At 41.3% G+C, this 20,703-nt stretch overlaps 1 protein-coding gene across 1 annotated transcript in view; it reads right to left on the reverse strand.

Moving 5' to 3' along the window:
- Positions 1-20,703, reverse strand: part of LOC127579325 (tetratricopeptide repeat protein 28-like) — a 603,896-nt gene that overhangs the window by 152,452 nt on the left and 430,741 nt on the right. The window contains 2 exon segments of the mRNA XM_052032043.1: positions 994-1,517; positions 10,347-11,688. Of these exon segments, the coding sequence (XP_051888003.1) occupies positions 994-1,517; positions 10,347-11,688 (1,866 nt within the window).

Raw genomic sequence — 20,703 nt, forward strand, 5'->3', positions numbered from 1 at the left:
CCACCATTAAACTGAAACTGTTGCTTTTAGCATGGTATCTTCTGTTGATCTAGGCACTTAAGAAACACTCTTCCAGCTATTGGGATGTGTTGCTACTGAATGAATGGATGCTGTAATAAAAGGAGAGGAGGCAAAGGGAGTTGGCTCCCAGGAGGTCAGAGGAAGCAGGGCAGGCTGGTGAAGAACAGTGCTCACGGGAGGCATGTTCTTCATGCACAGAAGTCACAAAGAACCCTTCAGGGGTAAAACAAAGACCCTTCAGCGGTAAAACCAGGCATTCCTGGCAAGGAGGCTGCCAAAGTGATCCGTGTAAGCAATAATAATAAATGAGTGAAGTCTTTGAATGCATGAAATTTGGGGAAGCCTGAAATGCAGGCAAATGCATGTGCCCATTCTGCCTGCTTCTGTGGGGTGAAGGTAAAGTTGATGAAGTCTGCTCTCCAGTATGCAGTTTGGGTGACCTCCCTTACAGCAATGAGCAGCTAACTGAGTTGTTGGACAAATCAGCAGCAGCAGCCTGGAATGAACCTCGGGCTTGGAAATAAAGACTGAAGTGGCATTAACCTCCTCAGATAAAGAAGCCAAGACACACATCTGAGACTGTATTTCAGTTGCAGGTCACAGGTCTCAGGAAGGACAAATAATGCAGTGAGAGTGCTGGCACTTAAAGCAGTGTAATTTCAGGAGAAACAGGTTTCAGACACCAGGTAGAAAAGCTCACTACAAATGGATTTTGCATGGTGCTACTGTTGATGTCACTTGGGGGAGTTTTAAGCCAGAGAAAAGTGTTAGGATAAAAGAAGTTCACAATGAAAAGTCAGGAATCAAACTTATTGACAATTTGACACCCAGAAAGCCAATTCCAGCTGGGATTTTTTTTTAAAAGGGCTTGTACAAATGAATTTCTAATTTTTACCTATGCTGAGGGAGGAAGGAAAATGTTAGAAAAAAACATGTCAGAGATCATAACATATTAATGCAAGAAGCACATACCTTCCTGTAAATACATGACTGCCTGTGAGTAGTTCTGTAGGGCATGGTGTGTTCTCCCTAAGCTGCTATACGCAATAGTTTTAGCCACCAAGTCATTCATTTGAGCAGCTATACTCAGATGCTGCTCCTGGTACATTACAGCTCTTTCATAATTTCCCAAAGATTCGTAGGTCAATCCCAGGTTACCATAGGCACGACCCTGACATGTAGGGTTATTAGTTTCCTCCGCAATCTCTAAGTCAAGCTGATGGTACTGCAGTGAAGTTTCATACTCTGCCATCTGTTGGTAAACTCCACCAAGGCCACAGGCTGCATCGCTTTCCAAAATTCGATTTTTCATTTCACGGGCGATGTTTAGTTGTCGCTCAAGGCAAGAAATTGCCTGTTCATAGTTTCCTAGCTGGCTATGTAAGCTTCCAAGCTCTCCATATGCCTGGGCTTTGTTGGATGATTCTCCAAGTTCATGGGCTACCACCAGTCTCTTTTCAAAGCACACAAGAGCTTGCTGCAGGTTCCCCATAGCCCTGGATAAAGAAATAAAATAAATTTATCACAAACATAGGAAAGTTAAACACCTCTCAAACAAGGCCATAAAGGAGTCTGTATCAGGATTTTAAACAAGTTTTTGCAATTTCCATTTCTCTAATCACTCCATATTGTATGACTTCAAGAAATGAGAGAATAGGCAGTGGGAGTGGGGGGGGGGGGTTTAAAGACTGGTTAATGAACAGTGAGCATGAAAATGCACAAAATTACAGTGCGGATGAGACAAGTAAAGAACTTCAGAAAGTGTAAAGGTCATGTAACATGAGAAAAACATAAATGATGGTAAAATGAATCTTCTGCTTCCTCAGCACCAGAAATATACACATTATCTAACAAACAGGCTGTCTTTCTTTTGCTCCATCTAGAGATGAAATCATGTCTTGATTTGACCTTACCCAACTGTCAAGACATAAAGCAGTACATCAGATTTCCTGCAAGTACCACATCAGTGAATTTTGAAACTCCCATTTTCATCATTGCTGTGGTCTACTACCAAATCTAGGATGAGTCTAACAATCAGGCACTCAGTACCTAAGACAGATGCCAAACAAAAGCTACTCCAGTTTTATTCCTGAGGTGAATGTTATCATTATCTGCTTAGCCTGAAATGAAAGATTGCTTTAGGATGAATGTTTCCTTATATTTTACAATCATGCCTAATAAATCGAACAATTGTTGCAGTGCGTTATCTCAGACCCTGTGAGGTCCTTCTTTCCCTTTTGTTCAGGACAACTGAAATGCCTTCAGCACAGACAAACCTGATCACATTCAAAACATTGAATAAATATAATAAGTTAGTTCATAATGTCAAGAGCAGCATAAATAGGTAATTATTTTATCTATTATATTTTGTTCTTGAAGTACAGTAAGCTTTCTGTTTATACCATATGAACCTCCATTGCTTTGGATAAGTTCCCAATAGCTCTTTATGAAAGAATTTTGAAATTATTGAAGTGATTGTTGAGAAAAAATAGATCAAGAATATATTAGTGAAAAGCAATAGGTATGTTTGGATACTTAAATAATTAATGGGCATACAACAACTTTTTGAGAGTTGCACTCTCTTAATTTTGCTTCAGTTTGTCATTTGGTTGATCACACTGACATCTTATTGGGAAAGTTGGCAGGTTGGTTGATTTATGACAAAGAATCTGCTGGTGACTACAGACACCAGTAGATTTGTAAGCTTCAGGGCTTAATGGTCTCAATCCACCAGTGGCAGATACAGGCATACAAATGACACCATAAGCTGTATCACTAACTGTGCGAGCTTCTTTTCAATGTCTCCTCCAGAACCTCAACTCATATCCTACTACTTGGGAGCATGTCTTCGGTAGTTTACTGATTCTCTGTGTCCCCTGGATGTAGGTATATTACTAACTGCATACATGAAGTAAATATCAGCCCCCCCAAAAAAAACAGTTCTGGGTGAACACAGTGTACTATCGACAACGCCATTACAATAAAGGATTGCATGGACAACCTCTACTACTTGTCAATCAGTACAGCTCATTTCCTGAATCTTAAGAGAACAGAGTAAGGAGAATTACTGGAAGTTGCTCAGCCTGAACATGCTTTGTACATCTGGAGGTTATCAGAAGGTTGGAATAAATGAAAGGGAACTTGGTCTGACTTCAGTTTGGTAAATTTAGTCTAAGAAGATCACTGCTCTTTGAACTTCATTGAGGATTAGCTCACGGCAAACCCTTTGATTTAAAATTCAATCATTCTACACCAGCAAGCACGGTCATGAATCATTCTGACCTTTTCTTTTAATAACAATTATTCAGTTACAGTTGGATACTCGATATTTTCCCCAAGCTCTGCTTCACTCAGCACTATATCTTAATAATCATTTATAAATGCCAGTCACTAGAGATTAATTCTCAACCAATGACTTAAGTAATTCACAGCATGTTAACTGACGTCATATATAACTATGTCATTCTTTTATGAAATTGTACAAAATATTTCTTTGAAATTAAAGGACCATAATAATAGAACTATTATAGTGCAGAGAAAGAAATAACCAATTGTGACTGAAAGCTTTTGAATTCCTATTAAATTACAGAACAACATCAATCCTAGCAAAACAAATAAATAACCAGGTTTAAAGTAACAGGATTTGCAAAAATAATTCATAATGGGGATTCTGTTCTTGAAATGACAATCAGTCACACTACAAAAGAACTGAACTACCTTAGGATTGGCATTTGGTCACACCAGGATACAATGCTGTTACATTGTCCATCAGTCACAGGGTTGTATTAGCATGAGGTGAGCCAGCCATTTATGCAATGACAGAACTGCACCATATTAGACTAGTTTGCCGCAACATGCTTGGGTCAATCAGTCACAATGACAGTGCTGCATTATCATGGGTCAATCAGTCACAATAAAAGGATTGCACTATTATGAGGTCAGTCAGTAAGATAAAGTCTGTTTCCTCCTGACAGAACTTTGTTATTAAGGTGTATCAGTGAGTCACAGCAACAGACTACACTACTGAGAGGTCAATGACATAATAACCAGACTGTATTGTACAAATAAATTCCAACAGCTAGTTCCCAAAGTCAGAGCGTTTGATGGATCATATGCTACTATAATCCTATCGACTGGACTCTGCTCCATTCTCTGAGCTATGTACAGCTGTACAATATAGAAATACAACCCCAATTGTTTTACTACTTCTTGCTGGCTTCATTGTTCAGAGACTTCCCAGTAAAAATGGTCACAGGTGGGAAATATTACTCAGAGGAATTACAAAATACCATGCAATCAAATACTTTAAATAATGCGTCCCAGCTGGGACCATCTTTACCAACTAAATGCTCCCATTGTGGAGTAGAGCTGTGTGAGTATAACAGGACTCCCATCTCCTCTCAATTAGGGTACATATTGTGGAATAACCCAACTTCATGTTCACATATGAAGATTAAGGATAATTAGGCTGCAGCTACTTTGGATCTGCAACCATCTAATGATACCCAGAGATGTCATGTGTTCAAATGATCCTGTCAAAAATATTCAAATCAACTTGAGTGGGTGCAAATGCTGCTGAATCTGGAATCTTGTTAGAAGACTTCAAATGATTTATGATCACTGAACCAACCCATCAGAAATAAGTCTTTATCAGGGTCAGCTACACCTGGCCTGCTGAGTTCCTCCAGCATCATCATGTTTTTCATCTAGATTCCAGCAACCGCAGTCCTTCGTTTCTCCAGGGTTAGCTACGTCAGTAATGATTCTGTTGGAAACCACAAGATGTAGGAGAAGCCATTTGGCCCATCGAGTCTGCTCTGCCATCCAATCATGGCTTATCTTTTTTCCTCAACCCCATTCTCCCACCTTCTCCCCGTAACCCTTAACCTCCTTACCAAACAAGAACCTATCAATCTCTGCCTTAATTACACCCAATGACTTGGCCTCCACAGCTGTCTGTGGCAAAAAGTTCCATCGATTCACCACCCTCTAGCTGAAGAAATTCCTCCTCATCTCAGTTCGAAAGGGATGTCCCTTTATTCCAATGCTGTGCCCTCGGATCGTGGACTCTCCAACTGATGGAAAATCCTCCCCATGTCCTCTCCGTCCAGGCCTTTCAATATTTGATAGGTTTCAATGTGATTCCCCCTCATCCTTCTGAACTCCATTGAGTACAGGGCCAGGGTCATCAAATGCTCCTCATACATTAAGCCTTTCATTCCCAGGATCATTGTTGTAAAGCTCCTCCAGACCCTCTCCAGGCCCAGCATATCTTTCCTGAGATATGGGGCCCAAAATTGCTCACAAATGGGTAAATAAATCTGTAAATTGTTTTTTTATTGTCACATGTACCGAGGTACAGAGAAAAACTTTGTTTAAAGTGACATCCATACAGATCATTTCAATACAACAGTACATTGATAAAGAATAAAGTGTTACAGTTACAGAGAAAATGCCAGGCGGGCAGACAATAAGGTGCAAGGCCATAACCAGGTAGATTGTGAGGTCAGGAGTCCACCTTATCATACTAGGGGACCATTCAATAGTCTTATAACAACTATTCCAAATGCAGTTTGACCAACACCTTATAAAGCCTCAGCAGTACACCCTTGATTTTATATTCTAGTCCTCTCAAAATGAATGCTAACATTGCATTTGCCTTCCGTACTACCAACTCAAGTTAACCTTAAGGAAATCCTGAACTAGGATTCTGAAGGGAATCCTGAACTCCTCACTGACAATCAACACAGGCACACCTCAAGGATGCATGCTTAGCCCACTGGTCTCCTCTCTGACTCATGACTGTGTGGCTAGGCACAGCTCAAATGCCATCCATAAATTCACCGATGACACCACTGTTGTTATCAGAATCTCAGATGGTGATGAGGAGGCGTACAGGAGTGAGATAGATCAGCCAGTTGAGTGGTGTCACAACAACTTCACACCCAATGTCAGCAAGATCAAGGAATTGATTGTGGACTTCAGGAAGGGGAAGTTGGGAGAACACACACCAGTCCTCATCGAGGGGTCAGTGGTGGAAAGGATGAGCAGCTTCAAGTTCCTGGGTGTCAACATCTCAGAGGATCTATCTTGGGCCCAACACATTGATGTAATCACAAAGAAGGCACGCCAGCAGCTCTACATCACTAGGAGTTTGAGGAGATTTGGTATGTCACCAAAGACTCTTGTAAATTTCTACAGATGTACGGTGGAGAGCATTCTGACTGGTTGCATCACTGCCTGGTATGGAGGCTCCAATGTGCAGAATTGAAAGAGGCTGCAGAGGGTTATAGACTCAGCCAGCTCCATCACTGGCACAACCATCTCCGCCATTGAGGACATTTTCAAGAGGCAGTGTCTCAAAAAGGCAGCATCCATCATTAAGGACCCTCACCACCCGGGACAGGCCCTCTTCATGTTACTACCATCGGGGAGGAGATACAGAAGCCCAAAGACCTACACTCAATGCTTCAGGAACAGCTTCTTCCCCTCTGCCATCAGATTTCTGAACAGTCCATGAACACTATCTCGCTATTCCCCTTTTGCACTATTTATTTATTTTTGTAACTTCTCGTAAATTTATGTCTTGCACTGTACTGCTGCCGCAAAACAAAAACATATTTCACTACATATGTCAGTGATAATAAACCTGATTCTGACTCCCAAATCCCTTTGCACCTCTGATTTCTGAATTCTCTCCCCACTTAGAAATTAGCCCACATCTTTATTCTTCCTACCAAAGAGCATAACCTTACATTTCCCTACACCGTATTCCATCTGCCACTTCTTTGCCCACTCTTCTAACCTGTCCAAATCAAAACACAATATGGAATTACTAGTTCTCCCAAGATAAATCCAATCAGCATTTTTATTCTGCTAAGGAGATAGTTTTCTCCCATCTCTAATGCAGAACCAGGGACTCATCCCATAACAACTCATCTGCAACCCTTTGTTGCCTCCACCTATCACCTCCCAGCCTCTGTCACTATTCCCGTTCATCCCTCTTCACCTGGATCCACCTATCACCTGCCAGCACTTATTCCACCCCTTCCCCTCACCTCTTTATACTGGCTGTCTCCCCTCTACCTTTCAGTCCAGATGAGTCCTGTACAGTTCAGGTATCCTTATTTAGGAGGGGATGCACTTGCAATAGAGGTAGGTCAGAGGTTCACTTGATTGACTCCTAGGATGAAAGGGCTAGCTTATGAGGGAAAGTTGAGCAGCCAAGGCCTATGTTCACTGGAGTTTAGAGGAATGAGAGTTTATTTTTTTAATCATCTAAGGTTCTGAGAAGGCTTAACAAGGTGATTGCCAAGAGAATGTTTTCTGTTGTGAGGGAATCGAGAACAAGGGGGTATAATCTCAGAGGATGCCCATTTAAGAAGGCGAGGAAGAGGAATTCTTTCTCTCAAAGCTGTGAATCTTTGAGATTCTCTACCCTGGAGGACTGTGGACACTGAATCAATATATTTAAGGTCGAAATGGCCAGATTTTGATTCCACCAGGGAATCAAAGGCAATGAGGAACAGGTGGGAAAACAGAACCAAGGCCAGGATCATATCAGGTCAGCCACATTCTTATTGAATGGCAGAGCAGACTAGAGGGGTCGCATGCCCTACTGCTGCTTCTCTTTCTTATGTTTTTAAATGCCTTAGTGTTCCATTCTCCACAAATGGCAGCTCATTCAGAAAGCCACAAACTCTATCAAGTTCCCGTGCCCTGGAAAATTGGCTTCAAAGTCCTTGAATGCACCTTCCTTAAACAAAGGCCAAACCAGTTCTCCTCTGCCAACTCACTCATTCACCTGGATTATCATCTGCCACAGTAAGATTCAGGTAATAAATTACTCCAATCTTTAATAAAAGTTAGTCTAATAAAGTCCATTAACTTTAGTTGCGTGCGCTGGATCACCATAAAAATAAAGAATGAAAAACTACTATACTGAGAAGCAGACATATTTGCTCACTTAGCTTCCTAGCTCATTCTCTTTCATTAACCTTTTCAGTAACATTGTGGGCAATTAGTTAATATTGTGAATGTTTCATTCTGTTTTTATGGACATCATAAATGCCACTTTATTTGAAAGCTCCTGCAATTCAAATTCACTCCTCTGCAGATCAATTCAAAGTGGATGCAATATTCACAATGGAACATTGATAATAAGCACGTGGGCAGATTTCACATCGTCCCTGCTTAAAGGTGATTTACAGATCTGTGGCTGCTCTGTGCACATACTCTGCACCTTTTTATTTGACATATAACTGAGTGAAAAATTAATCCCTAACAATGTTGTTTGAGATCTGAAAACATGCTACGAATGATGAAACAAATATGGAGAATTTTCCAAGCAACCTTTGGACGTCATTCAATTTTCTCCACCTGCTTTTCCAGCAGAATACTTAAACAGACATGGAATGTTCTTCAAGCATCTACTCAAGTGTGGTTTGGAGATTAAATGGTGTGAGCTATTTCATTGTAATGCAGATTGAAGCTAATATTCTCTTTATTCAACATGCACATTTCAAGTGGAACTATCAGAAGTGCAAACCCTCGTGCCAAGAAACTGGCTTGCACCTATTTTGATGCACTAAAGCATCACCGTTTTCAGCATGAGCACCAAACAGAGCTCCATCAAAAAAAAATCACAAAATTGGTCATATGCAAATGCACAACTACATGTAGAGCGTTTTACATCCAGAAAGAAGCCTTAAAATAGTTATGAGTGGTTCCCAACAGGACCATATTAAATTCAGCACAGCTGTGGTCACTTTGCTGTGTCGCAATAAAGAAGGGCACTAGCCCTTGGAGGTACATTCCTCAATGCAGCCAGACAGCAACAACACACCTACTAGCTGCACTGGAGGAGAGAAAGGCTACCAGGAAAAAACAGCGAGATCTTCAGTAATTTATACAAAGGGATGTAAATGAGATACATGCCAGGAGTGAGGCGGTATGTGCTGGGGATTGGACATGGGGTAGTGATGGGAAGGAGAGCCTCCAGGCCCTGCATATGAAGAGTTTGGCAAGAGGTGACATCTTGGAGATGAATTAAGCATATTTTTGAAATAAAAACCTTGGCCTGTGAATACAATGCGTTTCAGGCTGGTCCAGATGTGGTGCCTCTGAAGATACTTTGGGGGTAGGATCTTTGCGTGTGAACATGTCTTTGTCTCCTGCTGTGTGGTGCTTAACCCCTGTGAGTGGCCCGTCATACCTATCCCAATGTCTCCAGTAATGGAGAACTGCCAGTTGAACCACTGATTCACGCACAGAATGAGTAGCAGCTAAATGCAAACAAAAACATTCACAGTTATTTAGCACACTCTGTGGACTGTGGGAGGTGTCTGCAGTCAATCCTGAAGCCATCCTGTAGGATCCCTTGAAATCAGCAATGTACCCTTTCAAATCTCATGGAAATCTAAAACATTATGCAATGTACTCCTAACTCTCCTGATTTTGATCCACAATGTGGAGCTTAGAGCTCTGATTTATGTTGATTTGGGCAGACACTTGCATTGTGCAATGACTTATGTCATTGAATACATGACTGATTTCAGAAAAACTTCAGTCTTTTCAATATGGATCATGGCTGAAAGTGCCTGCTCTGATTCTGCACTGGCATAATTTCACCCAGAACTGATAGCTAATGCAATTTACTCTGGGTTAAATCAATTCTGGATTGAGTAGTGCCAAAAAAATATCCAGTGCTATGTGATCCAGTTTCTAGGGTGTTGAAGCCTGGGTGATGTTTGCCTATTCCAGAGCAAGTGAGATTAAAAGAGAAGTACCTGTATGTGCGGTATATTAGTAGAAGCATTTCAAATATTGGCATTTTCCTTTCCCCATACCTATTCTTCCCCGACAATTTAAAAACATTCTGTAATGGCATATGCATATGGTATTTGGAGGATATAATTAAAGCCTGAGGAATAGTGGTACTACAAGAATATCAATACAATATACTAACTGCACTATAATAGGATATAAAGCTTTATTAGCTTTTCTTTGATCTAGCTCCACATTCACTGTATTTAGATGATTAGTACAGATGCTTATTCACTCATTTTTAACTGAATTAATTTGCTTCCACAGATGGTCTGAAACAAACTGATTTAGAGCCATTATATATAATTTGGTAAATCTTATAAACCTTAAGTGTTTTTTTCTCTGCAGTGATTGAACAATTATGGCTGTTGTGCATGGGCAAGGTAGAGATACACATACAAGACAACACAAAATGAATTACACGCGCGCATGCGCGCGCACACACATACATACATACACACACACACATAAACTAAAGCCTTATTTAGCTTGGTACTTACCGATGTCCATTTCCAAGTCCCCGATAGGCTTTGGCTTGTTCCTGCATCCGATTTAAACTCTGAGCCACTGATAAGAACTGTTCATGATACTTTACAGCTTCTTCATAATCTCCTAATGCCTCATAGCAATCTCCCAGGTTTCCATAAGCATGCCCTCTATCCAGGACAGCATCATTGCCGCTCAACTGCTGCAGTGTCGCCAGCTGCTGTTCAAAGTAGCCTATCGCATCTTCCATTACATTCATGTTCATTTTAGTGATTCCCATGTTGCCATAAACTTGTGCCTCAATATTGGGGTTTTTTAGCTTCTGCCCCAAATCCAACTGTTCTTCATAACATTTGAAGGCCATGGTGTATTTGCCAAGGGCCATGTAGACTGCTGCAAGGTGGCCATGTGCTTTGCATTCTCCCAGCAAATCACCCAGTTCTTGATAAACCTCAAGCTCTTGTGTGTGATATCCCAGTGCTTTGTCGTATTTCTGTATTAGTCTATAGGCAGTACCCAGAGCTGCATAAGCTGAGGCTTCAAGTTTCCGATCTTTAACCTGATGAGCCAAAGTCAGCTGCTGTTCATAGAACTTAACTGCACCATTCACATCTTTCTTGCACACTAAAATATCACCCAGATTGCCCAATGCTCGAAATTTGGCTTGAGCATTGTTTAGGGACTGGGCTAGTGATAGAACATATTTCTGACATTCTTCTGCTTTAGTATAGTTAGTTAGGGCCTTAAATGCTAGCCCCAAGTTGCAGTAAGCCTTTGCCTGACTAAGTTTATCATGCAAATCCTTGGCTAGAGCTAAATCTTGTTCATAGTATTTTACAGCCTCTTGGTAGCTTCCGAGACAATAATGTGCATAGCCAAGGTTATGACATACTTTTCCCTCACCTTCCATATCTTGTAGGTCAGGAGACAAGCGTAAATACTGTTCATAATATGGAACAGCTTGAACAAACTCTCCTCTTGAGCAGTGGAAGTTACCCAGGTTGCTAAGCGCACGTGCCTCACTTTGTATATCCCGTAACTCTCGTGCTATATTTAGATGGTTTTGGTAGTGTTGCAAGGCCCTGTCATGGGCACCCAGGGCCTGGTAGGCGACAGCAAGATTACCATGGGTTGATGCTTGTGATGCCCGATCATTTACTTCCATGGAGATCTGTAACTCTTGACGGTGGTACTTCACTGCTTGGTCATACAAACCCAGTGCGTTGTAGGCATTTCCCATATTTCCATAAGCTCTTCCCTGTGCGGCATAGTCATTGAGCTCCTGAGCAATAGAGAGGTGAGTCTTGTGGAGTTTCAGTGCAGTTTCATAATCTCCTTTCATCTGGTGAATTATACCTAATTAAACAAAGCACAATTAAGATCGGTTTAACTGTCAATGAATTGCAAACAATTCAGATATTCAGTCTTTTCTTAAATGTTGCACACATCAAAACTGAACATGAACTTTGAGCAAATATGTCACAATTCACCTGCTTCACAATTTATGATTGCTACATGTGGATTCCATTATCTTTTATTATTCCCAATGTAGATATTAATTTACCCACTCTTGATTTTATACAGTTAGAATCTTAAAGTTTGTAGGTTAGGAGGCTACTTGGTTTTAATGCTGTTCAATGCCTTTGGCTGTTTTATGTAGTACAGATACAAAAGATAATTGTGACAAAACATTTATGATTATGCATCATTATATAACCGACGTTCCATAACTACTCCATCGTATGAACTATGCACTTCCACTTCTGTAGCATTGTCCATCTCCACCTCTTCACAGGCCATCTGCTGCTGCAACTCCCAGCAATTTTTTGTTATCTTCAGACATGATCATTCCAATGCTCTCTTCGTTGACTTAAGTTCATTGAAAACTCTGCTATCGCTTTCTATCCCACAACAAGACCCATTCACTACCATTCCCATACCGCTGACTGACACCGGCTCACAGTGCACTAATAATCATTTAAATTTTCATCCTTTTGTTCAAACCCCTCTATGAATACTCCTCTTCCCACCTTTATAACCTCCATCAGCTTTACAAACTCTCTCCCTCTCTGCATTCCTCCCACTCGGGGCTTTTATGCACCATTTGTCCCACAATAAAAAGCAGGGAGTCAGATATCTAGGCACTGATCACTTGAATTTCCTCTTCAACCTTCTACCTCTCAACCCGTTTCTCTAACATGTAGAGCCCACTTATTTATCCAAACATTTCATCACACACAAAAAAAATTGACAGTTTCTTTGGTTAAAACATGTAACTCACTTCCTTGTTTGTGTCAGAACTGGCCATCGGAATGAATCAGTCAATCTCTCTCTCTTCATTGATTTGCTTTTCATCATTGCACCCCTGCCCTCGCCCCATCGGAGATATTCCATTTGTCCTCTCCCTCCCTCCCGCACGCTCTCTGCAACTTAACTCGAACTTGTTTCCTCTCTTTCCCAGTTAAGACGAATGGTCTGCAACCTGAAGCTTTAACTGTTTCCTTTTCTATAGATGCCTGACCTGTTGAGTGTTTCCAGCATTTTATTGGGTCATGGCCTTTCGGAGCAAAACATCATTATTCCCATCACACTCCTTGTGATTACCTAGTGTGCTCAATGCATGGGTGGGAGTGAACCCTGGAACTATCAAGGGCAGTCAGCTCACTGCTTGGGGAAACCAAGGATCCAACAAGTAGACTGAATGTAACAAGAATTTCAGGTACGGCACATATGTTAAAAGAAAACCATTCTTGACACAAATGAACATTTGCCCTTCTATTCACTATGATGAGGGCAGTGATAATGTGCAGTGAATCACAGCATAAAACCAAGCCCTTCGGCCCACCAAGTCTGTGCCAACCATCAAGCACCCATTTACATTAATCCTACATTAATATGATCTTTTTTTATTCTCTGCACATTCCCATCAACTCCCCCATATACTACCACTCACCTACACACTAAGGGCAATTGACAATGGCCAATTAATCTCTTTGGGATGTGGAAGGAAAGCAGAGCACCGGGAGAAACCCACAGAGTCTCAGGGAGAATGTGTAAACTCCACACCTATAGCACCAGCAGTCAGGATTGAACCCAAGTCACTGGAACAGTAAGGCAGCAGCACTACCGACTGCACAAATGCACTTAAACTTCCACATGGAAGTCAGGCTTAACCAAAACCTTGAATACTTGTGTCAGGACAGTACATCTAATCTCCTGTAATGATCACCTCTACTATGAATTTAAAAAAATTCCCAGCTCAGGATATTGATGAGACAGGAAATTCCAGTCCACAATGGGCTCACCACAAATATTTCAATTTTTTTCTAGCACTCTTTAATTTTTCAGTTCCTGAATAAAAACTTTACAAGTTTAAAAAATACAGACATGTGAGTGTCAAAAGAAATCACCAGTTTTAGATCAAGTTCTTCCCATTATGGATAAAGAGAGAGCTGAAGCAATCAGAAAAAAAAGACAGAAATGCTGGAAATACTCGACAGGTCAGTGAGTATTTTAATGAGAACATTCAAGGATTAATGCTTTCAAATGAAGACATACTTAAGAAATATTAATTAGCTCTTCTTTCAGATGTTGAATGGCCAGCTACATAGTTCCAAATTTTCCCTTTGCTATGCATCAGCATTTTGCAAAGATGCAGAGTGATGTGTAAATAACATGGACAGTGTTTGTCAAATAAAGGACTTTTCTTAAAAAAGTCCGAGTTAAGTCAAAATAACTCAGGGCCAGTTGTTTTAAAATAGTAGCATCGCACAAAATTCCTCATAAAACTTCTCCTTGAAGGTTTTATATCGCTTATGTTGTCCAATATCTTGCCCAGTGTCCATTCTTCCTGATAGGGCCTTGACAATTAACACCCACAGATTACTCAATGATGGAGGGCCAAAGCTGAAATAAATATAGGTCTGACTCAAATGCCACATGTCTATTTTCCTCACGAGGACTCAAGGTATCATGGTATAACAAAGGTAGTTAATGGAAGTCTTCAAGGCTTTTTTCCAGTCTATAGCTGAAGCCAGATGCAGTGACTCTCTCATTGCTCCAGCTGATTATAGTTAACTCAGAATCGAGAGTGAGTCAGACCTCTGAACTTCTGGTATGAAGGATCTGGCACAATATTGACCAATGAATTTACCGGCTCTCAGCCATAAGAAGTATTAATGTTCAGAGTCTGCAGACCCTTTTTTGGGGAACAGGCTCCTCTGGAAGCTTCGGTGTATGCTGGAGGTCAAGTTTGTCTAGACATAGTCAATATCAAAGTGGAAATTTGAAGGTGCATCTGGGTTCCCTTAGAACTGTAGGATAAAGGACCAATGTTAAAAGGAGCTAAGGCTATTTAGCTGTTCGGCAGGAATTTGAATGAGGTCAGAAGGATTTAAAAGTGAATTGCTATTAAAGCACTGTCAGTCTTCGGCATTCATGAAAACCGAAGGTACTGACAGTCATGCTCTTTATCTCTATTCAAGGCTAAGTGTGTAAACTTGTACAGACCAACATACTTACAAGACAGCACCACAGTATGAGGAAAGAAGATAAAGATGACAACCATGTACCAAGGTAGAACAACTGGGTATCACAATAGGTTGACATATAAGTAACTGCATACAGCAACAAGGGGCTCTCAGAAGATCACATCAAGAGGCGGAAAATAAATCAGCAAGTGACCTGGATGGTTGCTGAACACTGCTGCAGGCAAAATTAAATAGACGTTATTCAACTATCTGAGATAGGAATACCACCCTTGGTGCAATCCCAAACTGAGGGAGGTTATACATTTGAAAAGAAAAAGCACACTGCATATTTCTAAAATCTGACCTCTGGCAAGAGCAAATAACATTTTATTTATCACTTGATCATCAAAATTATCCTTGCTGCCATCTCTGAAACTGGACTGCCCAGCTGATAGCTGCATGAATGAGTTTCAGAAGCTTCCGTGATAAGAATGTGATTTCTGAACATCTTTTATTACGAATAATGAAATTAAAGGCTACATGTAGCAGGATCATGAAGTGATGTACTGTGCCTTTAAACATCCACAGTTCTCTCAAGGACTTGTATTGGCTCTGTATATTTATTCAAACTGAGGCCTAGCTGGATTAATCTAATCAGCAATGTAGCTTTAAACCAAAGCAGGCAAATTACTGCATTTAAAAAAAAACAGAATTTTGGCATGTCTTTTCAAATTTGACCTTAGTCAGATGATTTATAACCGCAATCTCTACAGCCTGTTATCTGAATTCTGCCTTAGCGGGGGAAGTCAGAGCAAAGCCATCTTTTATATGCATTGTACAGTGGGTATGTGATGGCACATGCTTATGGGGCCTCCATAATACAGTCGGCATTAGACAGCTGCTATCAATTTAGCAGCCTTTCGACCACATTACAGTCCTATTTTCAAGTTGCTGGAAATTTGAGCCATTCAAGTCCATTTTATCCTCTGGCCATGCTGATTTTACTGTTTGGTCTTTAATTTTCTGAAAAAGCAGAAAGAAATTTGAGCTTTGTTAAAAACAAAAAAAAGCACTGGATCTCTCTCCAGGCTTAGGACCGTTTTACAGCTGAACGTTACAGCAGCGAGATCTTGGAATACCAAAGAAATCTTGGTGAAAAACGAATATTCCCTAATGCGCAGTGTGCTGCACTCATGCAGAAGCAACACAAAACTGCACCTAAAAAAACCGAGCTGGAATCAGCATGCCCTGCTGGAGGCTCTCTCGTGTGTGCATTAAATTGGATTCTCTATGGATCCCTGCTTTAAGTAGTTACATTTATTTGGCTGTATGAGGATTAGTTCATTAAAAGTTTTAGCTTTTAACAATCTTCACTATGCATGCAAAGAACTCTTAAAACTCTGCATTATGGTACAAATCTACTGCTTTCAGATGCAATTGGCCACCTCTAAAAGCACAAAAACCCAAAGGGGCCATTTTGACCAGGAACACGATCTCTTTCACTATGATTCATGGCAAAACCCTGAATATTGAGTTCCATGATTCAACAAATAGAAAGAAAAACGTCTTTATCAGTCAATGCAGAAAATAATCTTGCTACTTCAATTTTGTATTACCTGTCAGAACTTGACAAAATCGAGATAAAGCTGATTTATACCAGCAGTAGAAGAACAAGAAACGATAATTCAGGTAGAATATTGTCACACGGTGGGGTGACTTTCACATACCATAGGAGTGCGCGAAAACTCTTTATACTACAGAATTGATCACTGTGATTGCTGCATTGCTCATACATCTCAACTGCTTCAACAAGTTTGTTTTAATTAATCTTCCAATTTCAGGTACCCTTTGAGAAAACAACAAGATGCTGGAGGAACTCAGCAGGTCTGGCAGCATCTGTGGAGAAAAGTGGACTGTCAACGTTTTGGGTCAGGACCCTTCAGGACTGAAGATAGGAAAAGGGGAGCAGTGATAGGGGAACAAAAGAGGGAAGGTGAGGTAGGCACAAGGCAGTGATAGGTAGATGCAGTTAAGAGATAGTGATAGGCAAATGCAGGGGAGGAGTGGAGAGCAGATGCACCAGGGGATGGGTCAAAGGTAAGGAGGCAGGCGGCGTGGGGGTTGAGGAAAAGGAGAGAGAAAAAAAATGGCAAGAAGAATAAAGAGAGATAGGCTGGGAAAGGCAAGAAAAGTAGAGGCAAGGTAGAGGGGTTGGTTTACTTAAAGTGGGAGAATTCGATGTTCATCCTGTTAGGCTGCAAGTTCCCAAGACAGAAAATGAGGCATTGTTCCTCCAGTTTGCGTTTGGATTTCTCCCGGCAGTGGAGGAGGCCGAGGACTGACATATCAGTGATGGAGTGGGAGGGGGAGTTGAAGTGACTGGCAACAGGGAGTTGCAGGTCGCGGTTATGGACGGAGTGCAGGTGTTCTACGAAATGGTCACCTAGTCTGCATTTGGTCTCGCCAATGTAGAGGAGGCCACACTTGGAGCACCGAATGCAGTAGATGATATTAGGGAGGTGCAGGTAAATTGCCTCACCTGAAAGGACTGTTTGGGTCCCTGGCTGGAAGTGATGGAGGTGGTGTAGGGGCAGGTGTTATGCCATAGGTTCCATCTACCTGGTTCCACCTGCCCATCATCCTTCACCTTTCCTTGGTCCACCAATCACCAACTGGCCTCTGTCACACCTCTCCCCTTTAAACTGGTTATCTTCCACCTCCACTGGCTTGGTAGGTAGAGCTATCTATCAATAACCACCAATCATCATAAAAACAAAAAATCAAAACTATTCAAAGTGTTCTTAAAACTGCCATTCATATACAAAGTAATGCAAAACAAATGGCTCCATTTAGACAACTCCTTGAGCTCCTCACCCACTCAGCTACATGTATAAAACCACAATAAAAGTGTTAAACACAGATCATTCTGAAAAACAGTTTTGCATTGGTCTAAGTAATAACAAAGAGGTGCATTGATGAAGAGATTTTTTGAGATGACACTGCAGACCATCTGCAGGTTACAAACGCCCAACTTATGGACACCTGAGCTCCCATAATATTATTACATTCAAAAGTTCTACGTACATACACACGTTTGTTCCTACGAACGGCAGAATTAGTTCCTGCGTTCTCTCCATTTGAAATTGTTTTTCCTTATCAGGCTTGTGTGTTTTTGTTGCTATTCATTACGATACTCTGGAGGTATGGTTAACATATTGGGTGATTTTATGTACTTTCCGACTTGTGGACAAATTCACCTTATGGACATCTGTAAAACCTGAACCTATTTGTTACCTGGGAACGGCCTGTACCTTTACAGACAGTAAGACTTAGACAGTGGCGATATCCACACATTCGTGTACACGTTGGTTTTGAAGAGAGATAATGCTGCTTTTGGGCTTATAAATTTTAGACCACAAAGGTCATTCTTTTATTCCCATTCTGTCCAAATTCATTTCAAATATTTATTTAATATCTTGTTTGTTTGTAACAACACACACAAAATGCTGGAGGAACTCAGCACGTCAGGCAGCATCTGTGGAGGGAAATAAGCAGTCAACATTTCAGGTTTGGTTGTGGTGCATGGCAGATGAAGTGACTTTGAAGAGAGAACATTTTAATAAAAGATAAAGAAAAGGGGTTATGTCATCCCAGGGGAGTGGACAAACTGAGTAATTGTAGACAGTATACTCATTTAGCTAGATACAGGACAGGACTTGGAGCCTGGTTTGCACACTTCAATCCAATTCTTCAAATCATTCAACCTTGTACAGCAGCTTTTGTAAATGGTGTGGGCCTCAGGAAAAAGGAAATAAATATAGATACTCAATACTGCAACAAAAATACACAAATTATTTCAGAAGCAGCAGCATTATGTTGTTCAACAGCCACCTTTCTCACATAATTCTCCCATTGCATCTGATGGACTTGACTTTTTCTGAAAAAGATACAGTCTCAGCGCTTTAGGTTGAATCTAAATCCCGTACCATCTACCTATCAATAAAACAGTATAAAAAGTTAATGTTCCTGTGATCACAATAACCGTGCTAATATTCCGTGCTGCAAGATTCAGCTTGAATCTCATCATTAAGACGGAAGGTTATGAATTCAAGACCAATTCTTGGAGTTCAAACCTGAATTTGGTGAGAGTGAGTGCTACTGAGAACATGACACAGAATGAGTTGAGAATGTTGTCCTTCAAGTTAAACTGGTCACATTCAGCTGGATATCAGAAGTCCAATCATAATGCACAAAACAAGCACCCAGTTCCTCTAGTGAACTGACCGATGTTCCTTCCTTAACCACACCACCAAAAGACTATTGCTGACGATCATACTGTGCACATAATGTCTGGCTCGTTGACTTAAAAAGAAATATTAACTGCAGTTCAATCATTTATTGTATTGTCTTCAGAAATGCATAAGATGCTTTATGAATGAAAGTTTCTCCTTTGATGTGTCAGCTCAATCAGGGCACCAGTGGGAATCTTGGGAAACATTCACCTGGGATTCCTGCTCTTGTACAGACAATGATTGCATTGAAAAAATACATGTCTGGCTATCAGTGGAGCAGGATAAGATTCCATACGTAATTATGCTGGTGGCACTCATCTGGCCAATATATCGGAGAGACTGCAGATGCTGGAATCTGGAGCAAAAAACAAACTGCTGGAGGAACTCAGTGGGTTGAGCAGTGGGGCGGTGGGGGAAGGAAATGTCAAAGTCGTGACATTGCATCTGGAATGAGTGGAGGGGGAATACAGCCAGTATGAAGAGGACAAAGGCAGGGGTGAGATGGGGGCCAGCAGGCGATAGGTGGAAAAGGGGGTGTGAAGGATGACAGGCAGACGGATCGAGGTGGGGTGGGGGGGCAGGGTTGGATTTGGGAGACAGAGGCAGGTGGGTGATAGGTAGAGCAGGCAAGGAATAATAAAGCAGATGTAGCCAGGTGGGGGGAGGGAAGGGTGAAGGTGGGTATACCCGGGAGGATGACAAGCAGGAACAGAAAGTCTACCAGTGCAGAAATCTGAGAGGTAAGGAAGGTGATAGTGGTTGATTGTTTACAGAGTGACTTCCTTGTGCTGTCCATTACAGTTCTCTGCGGACAATGGTTTTAATAACAGTGACATTATTATAGTAAAAAAAACTGAAAGCATGTGAACCTAGAAATTCATCACAGCAATTAATACAGCATTAAAACAATATTAGTTGAATCCCTATCATTGTTTCAAAATGATCAAAAAAAAATCAATTCCAGAACAGTGTTTGTAGGCTACATGTGGGAATAAGTGGGCATTAAGGGTTGGACTTCCTGTATTCATAGCACATCTCCTCACAGCTTTGACCTCAGGAAGTAGCCCTTTAAAGGGTTACAGTACAACACAACTGTCAGTTCTTCAGCTACTGGGGAGTGTTGGCAGAGAATGAGTGCTGGCTACAATGGTGGCAGCTGGGGGGGTGGTGGGGGGGGGTGGGCTAGTGGCAGAGTCTTCCCACAACAGAGGAACTTGCTTAGGCATCTGAAGGATATGGAGAACAGGGGGCAATCTGCTAGTACAAAGGGAACTCAGGGAAGGAAGCTGCCAGGGAGGTGTCTGCAAGGGCATGAGTGCCTCTGATGAATGCTGATACATTTGGGTACCCTGTAGTGCAGCCAAATGTTCCTTCCAGGTGCGAATGCAGGAGTCACATTTATCATGAAGCAAAGTTCCCTATTTTGCCAATAGAGCTTTCCTTGACATCAACAACGTCGCAGGGAGTAATAAAGAGTCATCGCTCAGTCTAGTATTTGGTCTTGGTCTTTATTACAAAATTTATTTTGAACTGGTCTGGAGTGAAGCTGAGGCCAGAGTTTCATGGAACAGCGGTCCACTGGCTTGTGCACAGCATCGTGACTCAGGGTG

Source organism: Pristis pectinata, chromosome 17, assembly GCF_009764475.1.
Source record: "Pristis pectinata isolate sPriPec2 chromosome 17, sPriPec2.1.pri, whole genome shotgun sequence".
Lineage (NCBI taxonomy): Eukaryota > Metazoa > Chordata > Chondrichthyes > Rhinopristiformes > Pristidae > Pristis > Pristis pectinata.